Raw genomic sequence first — 18,855 nt, forward strand, 5'->3', positions numbered from 1 at the left:
AAAACCCCACCTCTGGTTATGCCTGTCCCCAATTGTAAGCATGTACAAATATTCTGTAATAACACGTGACTCTGAAAAAGACATTCGCATTAGAAAGCCTGTTTTGTCAAGGATTGGGAGAGGATTAGAAAATGCTCTCTGTTTACCAGATTGATGCTTATAAAGTGTTTTTTGACAGACTGGAATGACTACATCTAAGCTGTGGCCATCATATCAAGTGACGTTCACACCACATTTTGAGCAGCCCAATTTGATTTTTGATTTTTGATTGTAAACATTAACATTTTTTTGTTGTTGTTACAAAAAGAAGAGAAACACCTTTAAGAAAATATGGCTTCTGCCTTGGCTGGGTGTTCAGTGGTTGGAGCATCATCCTGTACACCAAGAGGTGGCGAGTTCAATTCCCAGACAGGGCAACATACTTAAGTTGTGGCTCTGATCCCTGGTTGGGGCACAAACGGGAGGCAAATGATCAGTGTTTCTCTCTCACATTGATGTTTCTCTCTCTCCCCCATTCCTATCCTCTCTCTCTCAAATCAATAAACATATCCTTGGGCAAGGTTTAAAAAAAAAAAGAAAACATAACTTTGGTAAAATGTCAATTGTTTGTGTTCAAGGCTGGGGAGAGAGACAGCCTGTGGTGATTCTGAGACTGTCATTACACAGAAGCGAGCTTATCCATAGACAATCTGAATCTACGCTTGGTACTCATTCAAAACAAGCTTCACTTAAATCCACCAAAGGCCATTCAGGCGTGGGCCCATTTCAAGTCAGTCTCTGTGTACAACCAGGTAGAAATATTTCTTGAGCTGTAAATGTTTAATTTGGAAAATACTTGGCATCAATCTAGGTCTTTATTTCAGAAAACATCCTGGGATGGCCCGGGCCCAAGTCACATTCCACAGAGCAGCTGAAAAATGGGACATTTGGCTCTTTGCCATCCGCCAGTGCCAACATAACCTGGGCAATTTTACCCAACACTGCTGAAGATGAACAAGCCTTACAGCCAGAGGTAAGCGAGCCGCCCTCTCTCAGCACTCCGTGGCCTGTGTTATCGCTTGTTCAGAAATATGGTAATTATATTTGTAACTTGCTCATCTCTCCGTTTTAAGAGGAGACAAATTATAAAGCGAAATGTTGCCTGGAGAGACAAAAACCAGCCCTATGCACGCACGCCTGGCACGTCTGTTCTCGTGTCTGGCAGCTGCCGTGGGTGAATAGTGAGCCTACCAATGAGGCATCTCCCCTTTTCATTGAAACGGGAGTCATTTTAACTTCAAGTGGGAGAACTTCTCACACGCCCATTAAAATGATGCCTGGTGACATGACGGGAGCAGTTACAATATATTCTGTCACTCCCCCGGATAATGGCTTCTTTGTGTGGTTCGTGCTGAAGATCCTGCCTCACATGCTCGACTCCCGCATGCTACAGACCCAGGCCAGGGTCCAGGGGGCAGCGGCCGAGCCTCCTTCCCGGCGTGGCACTGCAGCCCAGGTCCAGTCTGTGGGGGACCCTGCCCTGCCTGGTCAGGAGGAGCAGCCCCTGCAGATCTGAACGACCAGCGAGGCTCTGACAGGCATCATGGACCCAGTCATCCGCCCACACGACTCTCCTGACTGCCTGTGCCTCTCGGTGGCAGCTGGAAGCCAGGTGCTGTGGTTCCTTTTGTCAGTTTCACTTTGTATCAGGAGAAAATTTTGCTTTTTTTCTTTCTCTTTGGATGCTCGTGTCCTGTTGACATGACCCCGTGACCTGGGCCGAGACCCACTTTCACCATGTGTTAAAGGTTATTCTTCATTTTAATTGAAATCGCTTTAGCCTGAAAATTCTAGAACACTCACTGTTTTGTAAGGTTGAAAGGCCCAAGGCAGCTTCTTCAATCAAATGGTCTTGGTGATCAATTGAAATTGTTCGCCAAGCTTCACATGATTGTATTCCAACCGTGTCTTGGTAGCTTAGCTCTTATGGAGGCGGGATCAGCCTGCCTACAGATATTTCATCGCTGTCGATGTGGTGCCTTTGCAGGGTAAGAAATGGATAGGGATTGTGGGATATTGAAAGGCATTGACCTCTACCTGGATAATGAGTTTCAGTTTGAAAACACAGCTGATGTGTAGGCAAACTGGAAGGTAAGTTGGCAACTGAGTAACTTTTAGGAGCCCCACTGTTTTATTGCTCTTTGGAGATACTTGGGTGGGGTGGCCTGTGAGGATGGGGTGCTTTGCTGCTAAAGAGTTTAAAAAATACAATTCCCTTTATTTTCTTGGAAAAGAACCTTTGGGGATTCACACCATAATAAACATATGTAAACTCTTGCTCTAGATAGAAATTTATAGAGTAGAGAAGTAAATTATTAGATCTTAAATAATAATTTTTATGTATTTTTTTATTGTTAAGAGAGGAAAGGAGAGGGAGAGAGAGAGAGAAATGTCAATGATGAGAAAGAATCATTGAGTGGCTGCCTCCTGCACGCCCCCTACTGGGAATCGAGCCCGCAACCCGGGCATGTGCCCTGATCGGAAATCGAACTGTTATCTCCTGGATGATAAGTTGATGCTCAACCATTGAGCCACTTGGGCCGGGCAAGCAATACTTTTTTAGATCCTCCCTCTCGCAGCATTCTCAGGCAAAACCTACTAAGTTTATTTATTCCTCCTGGGCGGGGGGGCGGGGGGGGGTGTCTTCTTATTTTGTGACTCCTCCTTAGTGTTTCCTTTCTTATCCCTGCTGGTTCCTCCTCTAACCCTGAAGTATGAGAGGCCAGGTCTGTTCTTTTTACATAAAATTATGGCCCACCATTCGGTACCTTTGGCAGGAGGTAGTATATAATTAATTGTCCATGAGAAGTAACTAGCTCCCAACTTCAACTAAAAAAAAACAAAAACAAAAACAAAAAAAAACCCTGAACAAGAACTAGGGAGAGCATTTTCCCCTTAAGTTAGGGCCAAACATTAATTTCTGGTTGTCACTTTTGCCCTTACTTCTGTTGTGAAAGCAAAATAAGATATTGTTAGGATTTGATGGGCTGGAATGGGGTTTTGATGGTTTTCTGAGGAGAGAGAATTAGAGTTCTTTTGCAGACTCCCCTCATTTTTTCCAGTGACAATTCTGGGAGATGAGTCTCACAACCCAAACAGCTAGTGCTGCCTGGACGATATTTTTATTTTAGGAGATTGTGCTTTGTTATATATATATTTTAAGAGTTAAAGAAGCTAGCAATATCCACCCAATAGTTTTCCTGTCAGAAAAAGAAAAATATTTCCATTGCCTCCCTTTTGTGCAATTTGGAGAAATAACCCAAGAAGGAAGTGAAATTCCTAAAGGCTAAAACTTCTTTGTGAGAAGGTTCCTTAACCCTTTTGGCATCGAGAATATAGTTACTATGTGAGTGATCACTGGGAAACTAAGATTATGGCTATTATGGTACTTTAGCTAATTACTCTTTTTTTGTTTATTGTTTTGGTCATGGTAGGTCATTAGGAATAGTAATTAGAGATTAAAAGATATCTCCCCGGTGTGTATGTGTACCAGAATGTGTGTGTAACACCACCAAGCAATAAACTCAATCCAATTCTCATTGGACACAGACTGGGTGTCCTCTCTGGAGACAGTGTCAGATCCCACAAAGTGTAAGGGCTCAGTCCTACAAGACTGCCCCTCCCACACACACATACTTCAGATGCCAATCATAACTTCAGTGTCACCTGTGCTTCTGACCAGCCAACTGTAGATCCGAGGTTCCCATGACCCCCTCCTCCGGTTTGACTAATTTGCTGGATTGGCTCACAGAACTCAGAGAAGCATTTACTGGTTTATTAAGAAAAGATAGCCCTAGCCGGTTTGGCTCAGTGGATAGGGCACCAGCCTGCGGACTGAAGAGTCACACGTTCGATTCCGGTCAAGGGCACATGCCTATGTTACGGGCTCAATCCCTCGTAGGGGGTGTGCAGGAGGCAGCCAATCAATGATTCTCTCTCGTAATTGATGTTGCTAGCTCTCCTGCTGGGGTCCAATCCCAGCGGGTCCAGGGGTCCCCAAAGGTGTGGACGGAGTCGGCGAAGAAGGAATGACACGAAGACAGCCTTCAGTTGATCAGCAGCCTAGTCAGGACCTATAGCCAGGATCTCCAGCCAAAGTTCTGGTCGGAGTTCTGGTTAGGAACTGATGAGGATCTGATGAGGATCTGATGTTTATTGTCTTGTTACATCCGTATTTATACCAGCCAATTTTAATCCTGTCAATTTCTATTACAAAGGTTAGGGCGTTTCTTACCTCCATTCCAGGGAGTAAAGATTATGTAGCTTAACTACCCGCCTGGCACTTAATTAAGGGGTTGTATCCCCTTCCTAACCTCAGGGAAAAATCCCCACCTGGGGAAACAACCTTTCTTAGAGAGGTGACCTTGGTTAAAACACATGGCAATAAGGAGAGCTAACATATTAAGAACAATATGCTATATATGCCAGGTCCCTTGAAACATATGCTGTGCAGATGTTTCTTTCCTGCAGTGACTGTGTCAAGCAGCAAGGATGGACCGGCTTCCGGCACTCTCCCTTTCCCTTCCTCTCTGAAATCAATAAAGATATTCTTTAAAAAAGAAAGGATATAATTCAGGAAAAGATGGAAGAGATGCATAGGGCAAGGTTTGGGGGAAGGGTGTGGGGCTTCCCTGCCCTCCACTTGCACCACTCACCAAGGATTCCATGTGTTCACCAAACCAGAAGCTCCTGTTCTTTGCTTAAAGATGGTTGATTAAATTATTGGCCGTTAGTGTCTGAGCTCAATCTACAGCCTTTCTCCCTTCTCTGGAGGTCAGCCGTTTTCATCCTTAGGTCACCTAGGGGCTTTCCGAAAGTTACCTCAAGAACATAACAAAAGATACCTTTATCTCTCTCGTCTTTTAGGAAATTCCATTGGTTTTTGGAGCTCTCTGCCAAGAAAGCAAACAAAGACCAAATATGTATATATTTAAATTATAAGTCAGTGTCACGCTCCCTTCCGCTGCGTCTGGCTTACCATAAAATAACTTACAGGTGTCTGGAAAATTACTGCCTTTTCAAGATTAGTCTGTTTTTAATTCCCTGCAGAATAAAACTCAAAGACCAGTGTGTATTTAATGCATGAGTTAGAACTGTGGTTGGCTCTGTTATCAAATGCAGTGATCTTAAAATTTCATTCTGCTGGGGCTAGAGCTAACTCCATGTGAAAATGCAATATTCTTCCATAATGAAATGAGTCAGAATCTTAGTAGAAAATTTTTCAACTCTTTCGACACCGTTTGAAATTTGTTTAGACAGAAAAAAAGGTTTTTGTTTGCTTTCTTTGTTGAAGAATGCCTTGTTTCAGGACAGGAAGGGCTGTGGTTGGGGAGACACTGAGGATGGGGTCTCTTCTAGTATTGGAACCTCATTCCACCCTCCTGATTGGAAACCTAACACCTCCAGGCCTCAAACTGGCTTACAGCTAGGTTACTAAATGCATGGCAGGTTTCATAAGAGCATCTGTGTGAGGTTAGGAAGCCTGAGATGAAAACCCACCCAGTTCTTCTAGTGACGCTGGCAGGCAAGGTTGTGGAGATGTGAGTGTTTAGAGGCCGTGGCAGTGGCCAGACTCACCAGGACCTTGGTCCCACCTGCATTGGCAGGGGAAGCTGCTGGAGTGGCAGCTGCTTCCTGACATTTGGCTCATGGCTCTTACAAAGGTGTGTCCTTGAATCAAAGAGTCTAAGGGGGACTTCTGCTCCTCCAGATCTGTTAGTGATTCTGTAAGCACCTAATTCCCATATCAAGTCCCTTTTGGATAGAAATACCTGAAGTGGTTTCTGTTCCATGTACTGGACCATAACTGATTGTTGGGCTGTTGGATTAGGAAAGCAGAGGACTGGCCACATGGAGACAATCCTGAATGACAGTGCTCACATGTGGCCATGTAGACCCAGCCTTCTGGAGGACAAATCTGAGGGACAAATCTGATAGATTTTTGAAATAAGGTAATATGCTGTTTTGATCCTTTGGATAACTCCATTAACACAGATTTTCTATCTTAAAGGTTTGTTCAAAATATTTGACGCATATTTATTTGTTGTCAACTGTTTGACCAAGAAGTGAGATAGCGGTCACTGACTGGTAATGGTTGAAAATCACTTGATTGAATTCTGTGATATCCCCACAGAGTGTAATTCCAAATGGTTGCTATGCAGGAAATATTGATCACATTTAGAATTTGTTACAAGTAAGTTAGAGTTTGATATCATTACCCCTGCCCACCCCACTCTCCATCCACCCTGTTGTCAGATTGTTTGGTTGCATCTCCTTCTCAAATCCTGGAGAACAGACTTTTTATCTCTTTGAAGCATAGCTTTATTAAAAAAAAAATTATCTCTATTGGTGAAAGTACTACAGATGTCGCCTTTGTTTGCATGGTTTTTTTTCCCCATTGACCCCCTCCACCTGGACCTCTCCTCTCAGGCCTTCACCACTCTATAGTCTGTGTCTATGGGTTATGCATATCTATAATAATGAAAGCATAATATGCTAATTAGACCGGACAGCTGAACGACCTTTCAGATGAAGCCGTGGCAGTGGGGGCTGAGGCAGAGGCGGTTAGGGGCGATCAGGCAGGCAGGCAGAGGGGTTAGGGGCAATCAGGCAGGCAGGCAGAGTGGTTAGGGGCGATCAGGCAGGCAGGCAGAGTGGTTAGGGGCGATCAGGCAGGCAGGCAGGCCAGTGGTTAGGAGCCAGCAGTCCCGGATTGCAAGAGAAATGTCCGACTGCAGGTTTAGGCCCTAAACCTGCAGTCGGACATCCTCCGAGGGGTACTGGATTGCGAGAGGGTGCAGGCTGGGCTGAGGGACCCCCCCCCACCCCCCCCCACCCCCCACCCCCGCCGCCACCACCACCATGTTGTGCACTGGGCCTCTAGTAGCCTTATAGGAGAAAGAGAGTTCCTTCTCTCTCTGCTCTGGGTTTAAACCACCTAGTCTCTGTTATTTTGTTATGGCAACCTGAGCTGACTAAAGCACTCAGCTTATTAACTCCATGCATATTTCACAATAGTTAAACTGCAGGTTCTCAAAATAAGGTCGTCATGTTTAACATTGTTTTGTTAGAACGTTGATGAGATGCTGTAGGAATTTAAGTCTTGTTTATAACAATTAGCCTGTGGTATAATTGGTTTTGTGATATGTACTTTATGTTAAAGTCGCAGAACCAATCAAGGATGTTAAGAGAGGACTTACTGTAATTATGTTATATGTCTTGAGATTAGAAGCAGGAGAAATGGCTTTCAGCCAAGGGATGATTCCAGGTTAGTGTGCCAGACCATGTAGGGCCTGGTGGTATGTGATGCAGGCCTAACTGAGGCCTGTAGCACTAGATGACCATCTGTGAGATGACATGGAATTGGAAGACATGTTTCTATGGTACTCTAGTGGGCTGTAACTGTTGTGCCTTCCATGACTAGAGCTCCTTTCTGTCTTACAAAAAAGCACTTTTCCGCCCTCCTTTCTTTGTTAAAAAATCAACAACAAACATAACTATCTCACACAAACATAAGCCTGTGTACATTTTTCTTTCTTTTTTAAAATATATTTTTACTAGAGGCCTAGTGCATGAAATTCATGCACTTGTGGGGCGGGGGGGCATCTCTCAGCCTGGCCTATGCCCTCTCACAGCCTGGGAGCTCTTGGGGGATGTCCGACTGACGGCTTAGGCCTGCTCCCCGCAGTCGGACATCCTTAGCACTGCTGTGAAGGCAGGAGAGGCTCTCGCCACTGCCACTGCCACTCGCCAGCTGTGAGCCCGGCTTCTGGCTGAGCGGCACTCCTCCTGTGGGAGCGCACTGACCACCAGGGTTGAGCGTCTGCCCCCTGGTGATCCGTGCGCATCATAGCGACGGTCATTCCGCTGTTCGGTCAATTTGCATTTTAGCCTTTTATTATATAGGATTGATTTCAGAGAGGAAGGAAGAGGAAGAGAGAGAGAGAGAAACATTAATGATGAGAGAGAATCATTGATTGGCTGCCCCCTGCACGCCCCACACTGGGGACCGAGCCCCCAACCCAAGCATGTGCCCTTGACTGAAATCGAACCCGGGACTCTTCAGTCCACAGGCCGACGCTCTATCCACTGAGCCAAACCAGCTAGGGCCCTATGTGCATTTTTTAAGGGCTTCTTGAACTTAGTTTTTGCCAGCACTCATGACTACAAGGTGTGATAGTGTAATTTCCTATGCTGCTTGGGGGATTCATTTCACTTTATGTTCTTCCTCCATCCCCTTTCCCTTCCTCTTCCTCTATTTTCCTTTACCTGGGTTATTTTTCTTGGCTGGGTGTTGCCTTAATAAGAGAAGTGGAATATAGTGGAAGGTCCCAAATCATCTTTTCTCAGGGGCCAGTAGGGTATCTCGGGGCTCTAAATGGATTTCAGCACTGGAATAAGCAAGACTTTGGGGGTAGCCTTAGGAGGGGTCACCAGCTGCCTTCTCTCCCCTCCCCCCAGGCCAGTGTGGCTTTGTGACATAAACACTCTCCAGAGTGTTAGGGAGGGAGCCACCTCAGAGTTGCCATTTGTGAGCTGGAGCCATATGAAAAAAATCAGCACCAAGTGCTATAATCTCTTCTCTCCTGCAGCCGTACCCAAAGGACTAAGCGCTTTGAAACTGGTGAATGAAAAGGGCTTGACACACTGCACTGTTTAGTATGGGTTGGCCCTCCTCCTCCTCTTCTCTTTGCCTTCCTCTCATTCCTGTTACCGCCAAGGGAGGAAGTCAGATCTGAACCCGAGGTGAAGCGTCCAAGAGATGGTAGCGATGTGGTATGATACTTTTTAGTATTCTGTTGTTTTGGGTGTTAATTCTCATCCTATAAATCTATCCTCAGATTTTACAACCCCCTCCGCTTCCCCGCCTTGCCTGCCTACTCCCATGAAATTCTCCCAGTATAAATGAGCCTTTCACCATCTGCCTGGCTTATATTTTTATTTGCTCATGATGAATAACTATTCTCAAGGTGATTTATATGCTGCCTTGGATGACGTTCACTTTCCTAAGATGGAAAGTCAACGCTCAGAGATTTATGGTCTTGGGGAAAGAATGTTGCTGAAGAAAAGAGGAAAATCTTTCTCACATACACAGCACTTTGGGCTCTGCCTGAATTAATCAATGAGTTCCTGTATCCCTTTTGCAATTTGAATTGAGTTGTAGATGGATTACGAGCTATGCAGGGCAAGGGCTTACCGAGTACTAAATCATAATTGTAAATTAAAAAAATTTTGGTCACACCGTGATAGGTGTGAGCAACTAGGCAGCATATAGACTGTGTGTGTGGGAATGAAGCAGAGCCAGAGGACGACAGAGAGCTGCAGAAGTGTCCGTGTTCTGTTAGTGATTTTCAGGCCCTCTGCACATGAGACTCAGACAACCACTTCTCTAACACCTGAACATACTTGGCCAGCAGCTATGTGGCTGTCCATCCTGTCCCCCCTCACCCCTGGACCATAGCTGTCCTTGCCCCTGCAGATAGATTTAGGGCAACAAGGGCCAAGTGAAGTGGGTGGGCTCTGTGAGGTGACAAGTGTGGTCAGGTGTCATGTGATACCCTATCACCGCCATCTTTTTCTCTGTCATTGTTCACAGCCAGCTAAGTGGACACTGGATTTTCCTTATGTTGCGTGTAGCTCTCTCTATTGGGTACGATAATCACAGCAAATGGCCTCCTCATGAATTAGTGTAAGAAGAGTGGTGGAAATACAGTTCCATGGAGGAACGAGAAACCATAACTTTTTGGAAATGAAATTAAACATCATTGAGAATAGTGTATCAATCCTTAAAACCATAGAAGTGGTCTTCACATTGCCCCAAATCTTTATTTACATTTGACTTGATTCCATCAGAATTTCTTTCCTTTCAAAAGAATAAGAACTGTGTGTGACTATTTTGTAATTATTTTAAAGTTAATATTATAAGAATATCCAATCTTAACTCCTTACAGTGAATGGATAGCATTTAATCCGCATTACGAGTTTCGAAGAGCTTTGTGGGTTATTCTGGAAATGGACCTACACCATGAATGACATTATTTGGAAAATGTGTTTCATATTTCAGATATCTTCTTTTCAGTGGCTCCAGTACTAAAATGCAGAGCCAACTGGTAGTCTGGCTTAAAAGAGAAATATATTCTGTGATTCAGGGAGAAAATGCCTCCTTTGGGGATTGTGAAGGTTTCCCATAGTAGACTGATGCTGATTTTATACACTGAGGGAAGAAATGGGAGCAAGAGAAAGGGACTACACTTATGTTTACATGCCTTTTAAAAATTCCATTATGATGACATGTTAGAGCGAAAACCTTTATGTAGAATGGGATCTTATGTAGACATGCTCAGGATGACTAAACACCTGCCTGTTTTAGATACTGCTCTGTGGGATCCAGTGGTTCTTAACCAGGTGAGAGGTGCTCCTCATGCCCAGAAGTGAAGGATAGATGTCACCACGGGCACCCCCTGCACCTTATCAGAAAGCCTTTCTAAACGTCAGCGTGCCCACCTCTCAAAAGCAAGCTTTTTGTTTATATCGTTTCAGAACACAGATTCCTTGAAGGAAGCAATCGGTAGAACATAAAATACAAAATAAAAAAGTCAGTGAGAGGTCTTGTTTTAGATAATTGAGCTGTGGAGATGAGTAAAGATGTTTTTCAAAGCCGCAGGGGTATTTTGGAGAGGTACAATTAAATGAGTGCATTTCTAGGATCATGGGATAAAGCTGGCATTCTCTTCTCTGGAGCCCTTTGGTACGGAGCAGAGGTCAGTTTACTAGTAACTTGTCCCTTGATGGGGAGGGGATTAGCATGATGTCTCTGTAGAGTCCCTGCTCTGGAGGCTGACAGAGCAGTTGAACCCAAGCTCTTGTACTTGGTGTGAGAGTGTGGACATGTGAGTTATCAGTGGTAATCATCATTGTAACTTCCTGTTGGAAATGTTATGAGAATTAGATCATATATTTGTAGTGTTCAGCTGAGTATCTGGCACATAGCAAGTACTCAATAGTAAGTTAGTCTTTATTCAAATTGTTTGTTGACCTGCCTGTCCTGTTCCTGTTGGTGGGGTTGAAGTATATTGAAAAATCCTGAAGATCATTTGTTTTTATGCTCTTCTGGGTTCCTGATATGAATTCATTTCTCTTTTTGTTAGCCTTCCAAAAGAGTAGTCTGGGTATAAACGATGACAGGTATATTTTTTGGTATGATGGGGCATAATTTACAAAGGACTTTCATTAATAACTTATTCAAATTAGGTTTCTGCAGATGTCGCTAAATAACCATCAAGGCAGTTTTATTGCTGCTGTCTTATCTGGGTTCTCTCTCAGGAAGTCCTAAAAATCAGCCAACTGAGTTGGCAGTGCAGTCCCATGCCGTTGGGCATCTGTAAGGTGGGATGCCCAAGTGGGCTGATTTTCACAGCATACCCCAGGTTTGTCCACAAGAGGAAGTCTATGTAAAGAAATATAGGAGCCGTAACCGGTTTGGCTCAGTGGATAGAGCGTCGGCCTGCGGACTGAGAGGTCCCGGGTTCGATTCCGGTCAAGGGCATGTACCTTGGTTGCGGGCATATCTCCAGTGGGAAGTGTGCAGGAGGCAGCTGATCGATGTTTCTCTCTCATCGATGTTTCTAACTCTCTATCTCTCTCCCTTCCTCTCTGTAAAAAATCAATAAAATATATTTTTTTAAAAAAAGAAATATAGGAAGTGTAGGTAGGCTGTATTAGTTTCCTATTGCTGCTGTAACAGATTGCCACAAATTTAACATCATAAAAGAACACACATTTACAATCCTGCAGTTCTGGAGGTTAGAAGTCTGACGCAAGTCTTGGTGGACTAAAGTCAAGTTGTTGGCAGGGCTATCTTCCTTTCCGGAGACTCTCGGAGTAAATCTGTTTCCTTGGCTTTTTTAGCTTCTAGGGACAGCTTGCATTCCTTGGCCCCTTTCTCTGTCTTCAGGCTCAGGAACATTGCATCTCTTTGACCCTGCTTTCCATAGTCATCTCCTTCTGGCTTCCCTCTTCTGCCCCCCTCTTTTAAGGATTCTTGTGGTTACATTGGGAACACCCAGATAATTTAGGATAATCTCCCTACTTTAAGATCAGCTGATGAGCAATCTTAATTCTCCACTGCCACATAACCTAACATAGTCACCGTCCTGGGAATGAGGACTTGGACATCTTTAGGCCATTGTTCAGCCTACCACAGCAGTGAGTAGGTCGGCAGTCACCAAATATATTAGATGTACCATGGAAATAAAGCTGGGTTTGACCTCTGGCTTAAAAATAGAGGAAATAATTTAATTGCTCCCTTTGAGTAAAGCAGTCAGCTGAGCTGGATGCGTTATTGGGAGCAACGTAACTGGCTTTGCTTTTTGGTCACAGTGAAACATCACACTTGCTTTTCCCAGTCTGCCCCTGCCTCCCAAGAGCCTCAGAATTAAACCAGATGTTAAACCATGAAGTCATCTTTGACAGTTCATAGATTTAGTAACTTGGCAATGGGAGGAGAAGGACTTTAAAAATTATTGTGAAACAACGTAATTGTTGCATTAAAAGTATAGCATAGGCTTTTAGGAAGTCAGAAGTGAAAGTCCACTCTTTCAACTCTTCATTCTGATGTTACTGCCTACAAGGGGCCAGCGTGTCTCTTCTGGGGAGTTTATTTGCACAGAAAACATATCTATATTCTTTAAAAAAAATTTTTACAGCAATGAAATCACACTATAGATAATGTATTTAGAATGTGGCTTTTTAATTTTTAATTTAAGTGTGTCTTAGATATCTTTCCATGTCAGTTTTCAGGGATTGTTTGCATTCCTTTCAATAGTTACAAAGCATTCAACTCTATGAATGTATGATAATTCATGGAGTGATGTACCTTAATTTATTTAACCAATAATTTATTTAACCAGGTTGTCCAGGTTTTCTTTTAGAAATGGTACTCTACACAGTTATGCAAATATATCTTACACAGGGAAACTGCCTAGCAGTGGAATTTAAGTGGAATTCAGTTGACAAGTGTGGAAATTGAAAATTTTGCTAAGTGTTGCCAAATTGCCTCCAAGAGTGAGCCAAATTTATACTCCCGCAGCAATATGTGGGGCTGCTATTTCCATTAGGCATGGCTACCGCGTTCCTATTTTCTCTCCAGGTTTTTGTTTTTTTTTAAAGAAGAAAAATGGCATCTCATTTTAATTTCTATTTTTAAAATTGTGAATGAAGTTCAGAATATGTTTCATACATTTATTGCCACTTGTATTTCTCCTGTTTTCAATGTCTTGTTTATAGCCTTTGCACATTTTCCAATTCACTTGGACTTTTAAAAATTACTGTTTTATAAGAATTTTTTTATATTAAGCCAATTAGTTCGTCATGAGGTGGGGCACTATTTTGTCCATTTCTTGGCTGCACTTTTAGAGGTCAGAAGTAGTAATGGACAACGATTATAGTTACAGTTACCACTGCAAAATCTTCTCCCATGAAGGATCTTTTCATTTAAATGGGATTGAGAATCAGATTCCCCTTACATCCTTTCATCAAAATTTAGCATTAGTTTCAAATGAGGTTCCAGGATTTTGTCTGTTGCTGTCTAGGACCACCCAGTGGGGCGAGCCACCGTGTGTTGCTCTGTGTTTGTCCAAAGCTGGCTGTTCTGTAGGGAGGTACAGCAGCTACGGGAATGTACACGAGCTGAATGGTACATACTTATCCTTCCTGGAAACATCATCTTGCGAGAATCAAACAGTCCTCTCATTCCGGGCCTTGGCTCTGTGGAGCGCTTGTTTCCGCTGCCCTCACCCTGTCCCTCATCTTAGTTCTTGCTCTGAAGCAGATGTGTAGGGACTCGCTGAATGGCGGTTCTGTCCTGGTCCCTTGGTCTCTATCCAGGGTGTGATGTTGTTGGTTTTTAAGGCAGTTTTATGCAGTTTTTTAGATCAGGTCGACCAAGAAAAACCAACCCGAAACAAAAACCAGTACTTTTATTTCTCAAAAATGAAGCACTTCATGTCAAAAGTTAAATGGCAGAAGTGTTTGTTTTTTTTTTAGTTCTGAAGACAGTAGATTATGGATGGCATAATAAAGTACCCAGTTCAATATTAATTTCAGATCTAGTATTACATTGCATGGGTTACTTATAAACTCATGAGGTTTTCATGGTCTGTTTTATGGGATGAAGACTTACTGTTCCAGAGTAGAGCATTTGTTAAAATGCTCACGCAAGTGACAGAAAACTGAGCTTCGAGAGTCATCACAGGGCTATGTTATGCTGGAAAATGGGAATTCTGTGCACGGAGTGATCTAAAAAAAGAAAAACAGGAACTCCGTGTTTAGAAGAGTGTAGATTCTATCTGAGTCTATTTACACCCTCACATCTCCTCTCTTCTTTTTATGCCGAATAAAATAACCCCACCGTCCCGATCAGTAATAGTGCTCACTGCCCGGTGCTCACATTACCCTAGCATGGTTAGAGCTGTCTCGCCGATTTCCTCTTGAAGTTTCACTGAATGAAGCATTTCAGAGCCGGGCGAAGCACGGTATGGTAATGTGACAGTTTTTAAAGTCGAAGACAGAGTAAGCCTCGTTCGGATTTTATGGCAGTTGGGATAATATGAAAAAAATATGAATTGCTGCAATTACCCTCTTAGAATACTGAGCATCAATTCACATTTTAATAAAGTACAGGGAAACCTTCCTTTAATATCCTCTGTCACAGTGGCTAGAAAAAAATGGACATAATGCAAATTAAAAAGCAGAGAAATGCCTATTTTTGGAGCCAAAAACTATTGAGTGGGATTTGGAGATTGTAGCTTTAATAGAACCTTATTGGGGCTTTGTCATCGTAAAATGAAGAGCTGTGGTGGTTTAGTTTTGGGTTGATTTCTTTTTCCCCCTGATAAACACCAGGTCCTGTTTTCTCCTAGATGCTTTTTCCTTGGTTTGTCAAAACTTGCTCAAGCTTTGGTTTGTTTCTGCAATTCCTAGCTCTTTAAAAATATACATATTGTTGATTTCAGAAAAGAAGGGAGAGGTAGATAGAAACATCAATGATGAGAGAGAATCGTTGATGGGCTGCCTCCTGCACACCCCCCACTGGGGATCGAGCCCACAACCCAGGCATATGCCCTGACTGGGAACCGAACCATGACATCCCGGTTCATAGGTCAACACTCAACCACTGAGCCACACCGGCCGGGCTGAAATTCCTAGCTCTCGAACTGCTGAGGTGTCTAAGTCATTGGAACTTTTGAGCGTCAGGAGACGATAATCCAGAAACCCACCTCTTGAAGCGAAATGGCCCAGATCCACCTGATTTGAGTCCTTCAGAGGCTGGGGCGGGGGGGCGGGGCGGGCGCTGAGTGTGTATTGTCAGGGGTCTGGCACACAGGAAGCCGCGGTGAATGTGTTGTGTGTGGCCTGGAGAGGACCATGGTCTGCAGGAGAGTTTTAAATGCACTTTGCTTTTTTCCATTATTCATGATGCAATCCCCCTTTGCCTGCAAAGAACAGTAAATGCCTCTTGCTTCTAATGACTTGTAAATCACAAGTATTCTGTGGTTTGCAACGCCCCTGGTTATTGCCTTTGTGTTATCGTGCCCTCCCAACATTTCCACTGCAGAGAGTCCGCTGGGAATTGCCAAGCGAGAGGCATAAATGATTAAAATGGACAGATAAAATTCAGAGTCAGAATTAAATGACCGGTGCAGCCACTGATGAAAATACAATCACCCTCTTCCACTCAGAGTTTATAGCTTTCCAATTCTGCTTGAGGGCCATCAAATGGAATTTCCAGAATCTGGTCTAATGTTGAGAAATACAGTTTTCTTTTTTTGTTGTTTGTCCTCACCCAAGGTATGTATTTTTTCCCTTTGATTTTCAGAGAGAGTGAAAGGGCGGGGGAGAGGAGAGACAAAGAGAGAAACATTGAAGTGGGAGAGACAGACACATTGATTGGTTGCCTCCCGCATGTGCCCTGACCAGGCTGGGGATTGAGCCTGCAACCGTGCCTGTAACTCTTGACTGGAATCAAACCTGAGACCCTTCGGTCCATGGGCGGACACTCTAACCACTGAGCAAACTGGCCTGGGCAAGAATACAGTTTTCTTATTCAACTTGTGACTACACACGTTTTGGAGAACAGTTGTCCATTTGTCCGTGTTTAGCTCTCCCTCGTATCTAAGGCAGGGCTGTGGCCACACCGGGCACTCAGGATTGGCTTTGGGGACTCAGAAGCAGCTAGGTAACAACAACATCTGCTACTGTCTTTCCAGGGTGCCAGGCCTCTTACACCTGCTGCTTTTCTCTGCTTTTCCTAGAAGCCCCCATAGCCTGGGATCATTGGAGCAGTATTTCTCAAATGCTAGCAGGCATCAGAATCACCTGGAGGGCTTGGTAAAAAAACAACAACACAAGACTCTGCAGGGAGTTGTTCAGTGGTACAGAGTTTGTTTTGCAAGGTGAAAAGCTCTAGAAATCTGTTGCATAACAATGTGAATATAGTTCACACTGCTGAACTGCACACTTAAAAATAGTTGAGGCCTAGCTGATTTGGCTCAGTGGATAGAGCGTCGGCCTGCGGACTAAAGGGTCCCGGGTTCGATTCCAGTCAAGGGTACATGCCTGGGTTGTAGATCGATCCCCAGTAGGGGGCGTGGAGGAGGCAGCCAATCAATGATTCTCTCTCATCATTGATGTTTCTGTCTCTCTCTCCCTTCCTATCTGAAATCAATAAAATATATATTTAAAACAATAGTTGAGATGATGACAAATTTTAATTGGATCTAAAGGGATACATCTGTCACAACTCATGGGACTATACACTAAGGTCTGTACAGTGCACCATATAGAAACTGTACTTCAATTAAAAAAGAAAAGTTGTCTAGCTGGTTTGGCTCAGTGGATAGAGCGTCGGCCTGTGGACTGAGGGGTCCCAGGTTCGATTCCGGTCAGGGGCAAGTACTTCGGTTGCAGGCACATCCCCAGTAGGGAGTGTGCAGGAGGTAGCTGATCAATGTTTCTCTCTCATTGATGTTTCTGGCTCTCTATCCCTCTCCCTTCCTCTCTGTAAAAAATCAATAAAATATATATTTTAAAACCCCCAAACAAGCATACACAGGTTGGGGCCCTTGACTGTGCATTCCTATCAAGTTCCCTACCTGCGGCTGCAGGTCTGCGACCTCCCTTTAAGCCAGCCTGACTCAGAGCTGCTGTGCGTACCCACATCGCTTTGCATCTTTCTTCCTGTCCCTCCCTTAGCATCATTTGTGGGGAAAAGCAAGGCAGTCCAGCAATTAATGGCATCAAGTGTAGAGTCTGAAATTAGCCCTAATATGGTGCCATCAATTTGAGCTCCATTGTGTTTACTTTCTGAATAAAGAAAGGCATTTGCCATCTGCAGAATCAGAAGAAATCCATCACCCAGCACAAAGCATAAATCAATAATAAATTTAAACCATGGATATAGAAAGCCAGAATTCTATTCTTGGCGTGCATCAGTGGTTACAATGGAAGCAAATCATAGCTAGGAGAATTCAAGTTTTCAGGCACAGAATCATTTTATTACTGTTGGACACCCCACATACATCATTCCTTCATCATTTTGTTTCTGGGGTGAAGATGCTTGTAAAATTATTCTTTGGCGCTTCATTAGGGATTTCAGATTTTCAAAGTGATCTGTTCTCACTGAGCTTTATGTTACCAAGAAGTTAAGAGGCACAGCAGTAACCTGTGAGGGACCCGTGGAACTTACATGTGAGTTTTGGGAGAAGGAAGGGATTGCTCCTGCCCTAACATGTATTATGGCACCGGCGCTGTTTTTGCAAAGAAGTAACACATGTTGGAAGGCGTACCAATGAATTGGGAGGACATTAAAGATGTAGCATGAGCCCTAACCGGTTTGGCTCAGTGGATAGAGCATCGGCCTGCGGACTGAAGGGTCCCAGTTCGATTCCGGTCAAGGGCATGTACCTTGGTTGCAGGCACATCCCCAGTAGGGAGTGTGCAGGAAGCGGCTGATCGATGTTTCTCTCTCATCGATGTTTCTAACTCTCTATCCCTCTCCCTTCCTCTCTGTAAAAATAAATCAATAAAATATATTTTTTAAAAAAAGATGTAGCATGATACCGTCCAATAGAACTTGCTGCGGTGATAAAAGTGTTTTCTTTGTACACTGACCAGTAGGGTAGCCACTAGCCACATGTGGTGGTGGTGTGCTTAACTTGTGGCTGGTGACACTGAGGAACTGAATTTTAAACTTTATTTCATCTTAATAGCTCCATGTGGCCAGTGGCTACTGCATTGGGCAGTACACATCTGGAGGGGGGCATGCGTGTGCTGTAGTCCATGGAGGCTGGACGAGGCTAGGTGAGGGGCAGGAGGGGAAGTGAGAGTGGTCAGGTGGAAGAAAGCCTTGACTGTTGGGCTGAGTGAGTGGCTAGTTTCCTCTGGGAATTGGGACAGCATTGAAGACTTTTGAGCAGAGACGTTCAGTGGTGTGACCCAAGGAGTCCAGAGCAGAAAGACCATCCACAAAATGTTAGGATTATACAATGCCCTGCTGAAGGCCTAGAGTGTGATAGTGGAGACGAGGAGAGGCCGGGGCGTGTGGACCAGGTGGGGGTCTGGATGTTGGGGTGCTGGGGAGGTGTGTTGGCCAACCTGCAGGACTTGACCCTGGATGACTAAAAGGATGTGGGCAAAACAGAGAAGTCAGGCTGGTGGTGGGACCCTTGTAAAGTGTGTGTGGGTCTGAGGGGAGGGTTTAAAAAGGGAGGGAGGGTGGTGAGAGCTTTCCTCCTGGCTGAACGCTACCTTACCCTGCGA

General features: G+C 44.1%; 1 protein-coding gene across 4 annotated transcripts in view; it reads left to right on the forward strand.

Moving 5' to 3' along the window:
- Window positions 1-18,855, forward strand: part of OSBPL10 (oxysterol binding protein like 10) — a 210,927-nt gene that overhangs the window by 159,280 nt on the left and 32,792 nt on the right. For all 4 annotated transcript variants that reach the window (XM_023752952.1, XM_023752953.1, XM_006087580.3 and 1 more), the window contains one exon: window positions 864-1,012. In XM_023752952.1, the coding sequence (XP_023608720.1) occupies window positions 864-1,012 (149 nt within the window). The remainder of the gene's footprint in view (window positions 1-863; window positions 1,013-18,855) is intronic.

The sequence above is a fragment of the Myotis lucifugus genome, unplaced genomic scaffold (assembly GCF_000147115.1).
Source record: "Myotis lucifugus unplaced genomic scaffold, Myoluc2.0 scaffold_39, whole genome shotgun sequence".
Lineage (NCBI taxonomy): Eukaryota > Metazoa > Chordata > Mammalia > Chiroptera > Vespertilionidae > Myotis > Myotis lucifugus.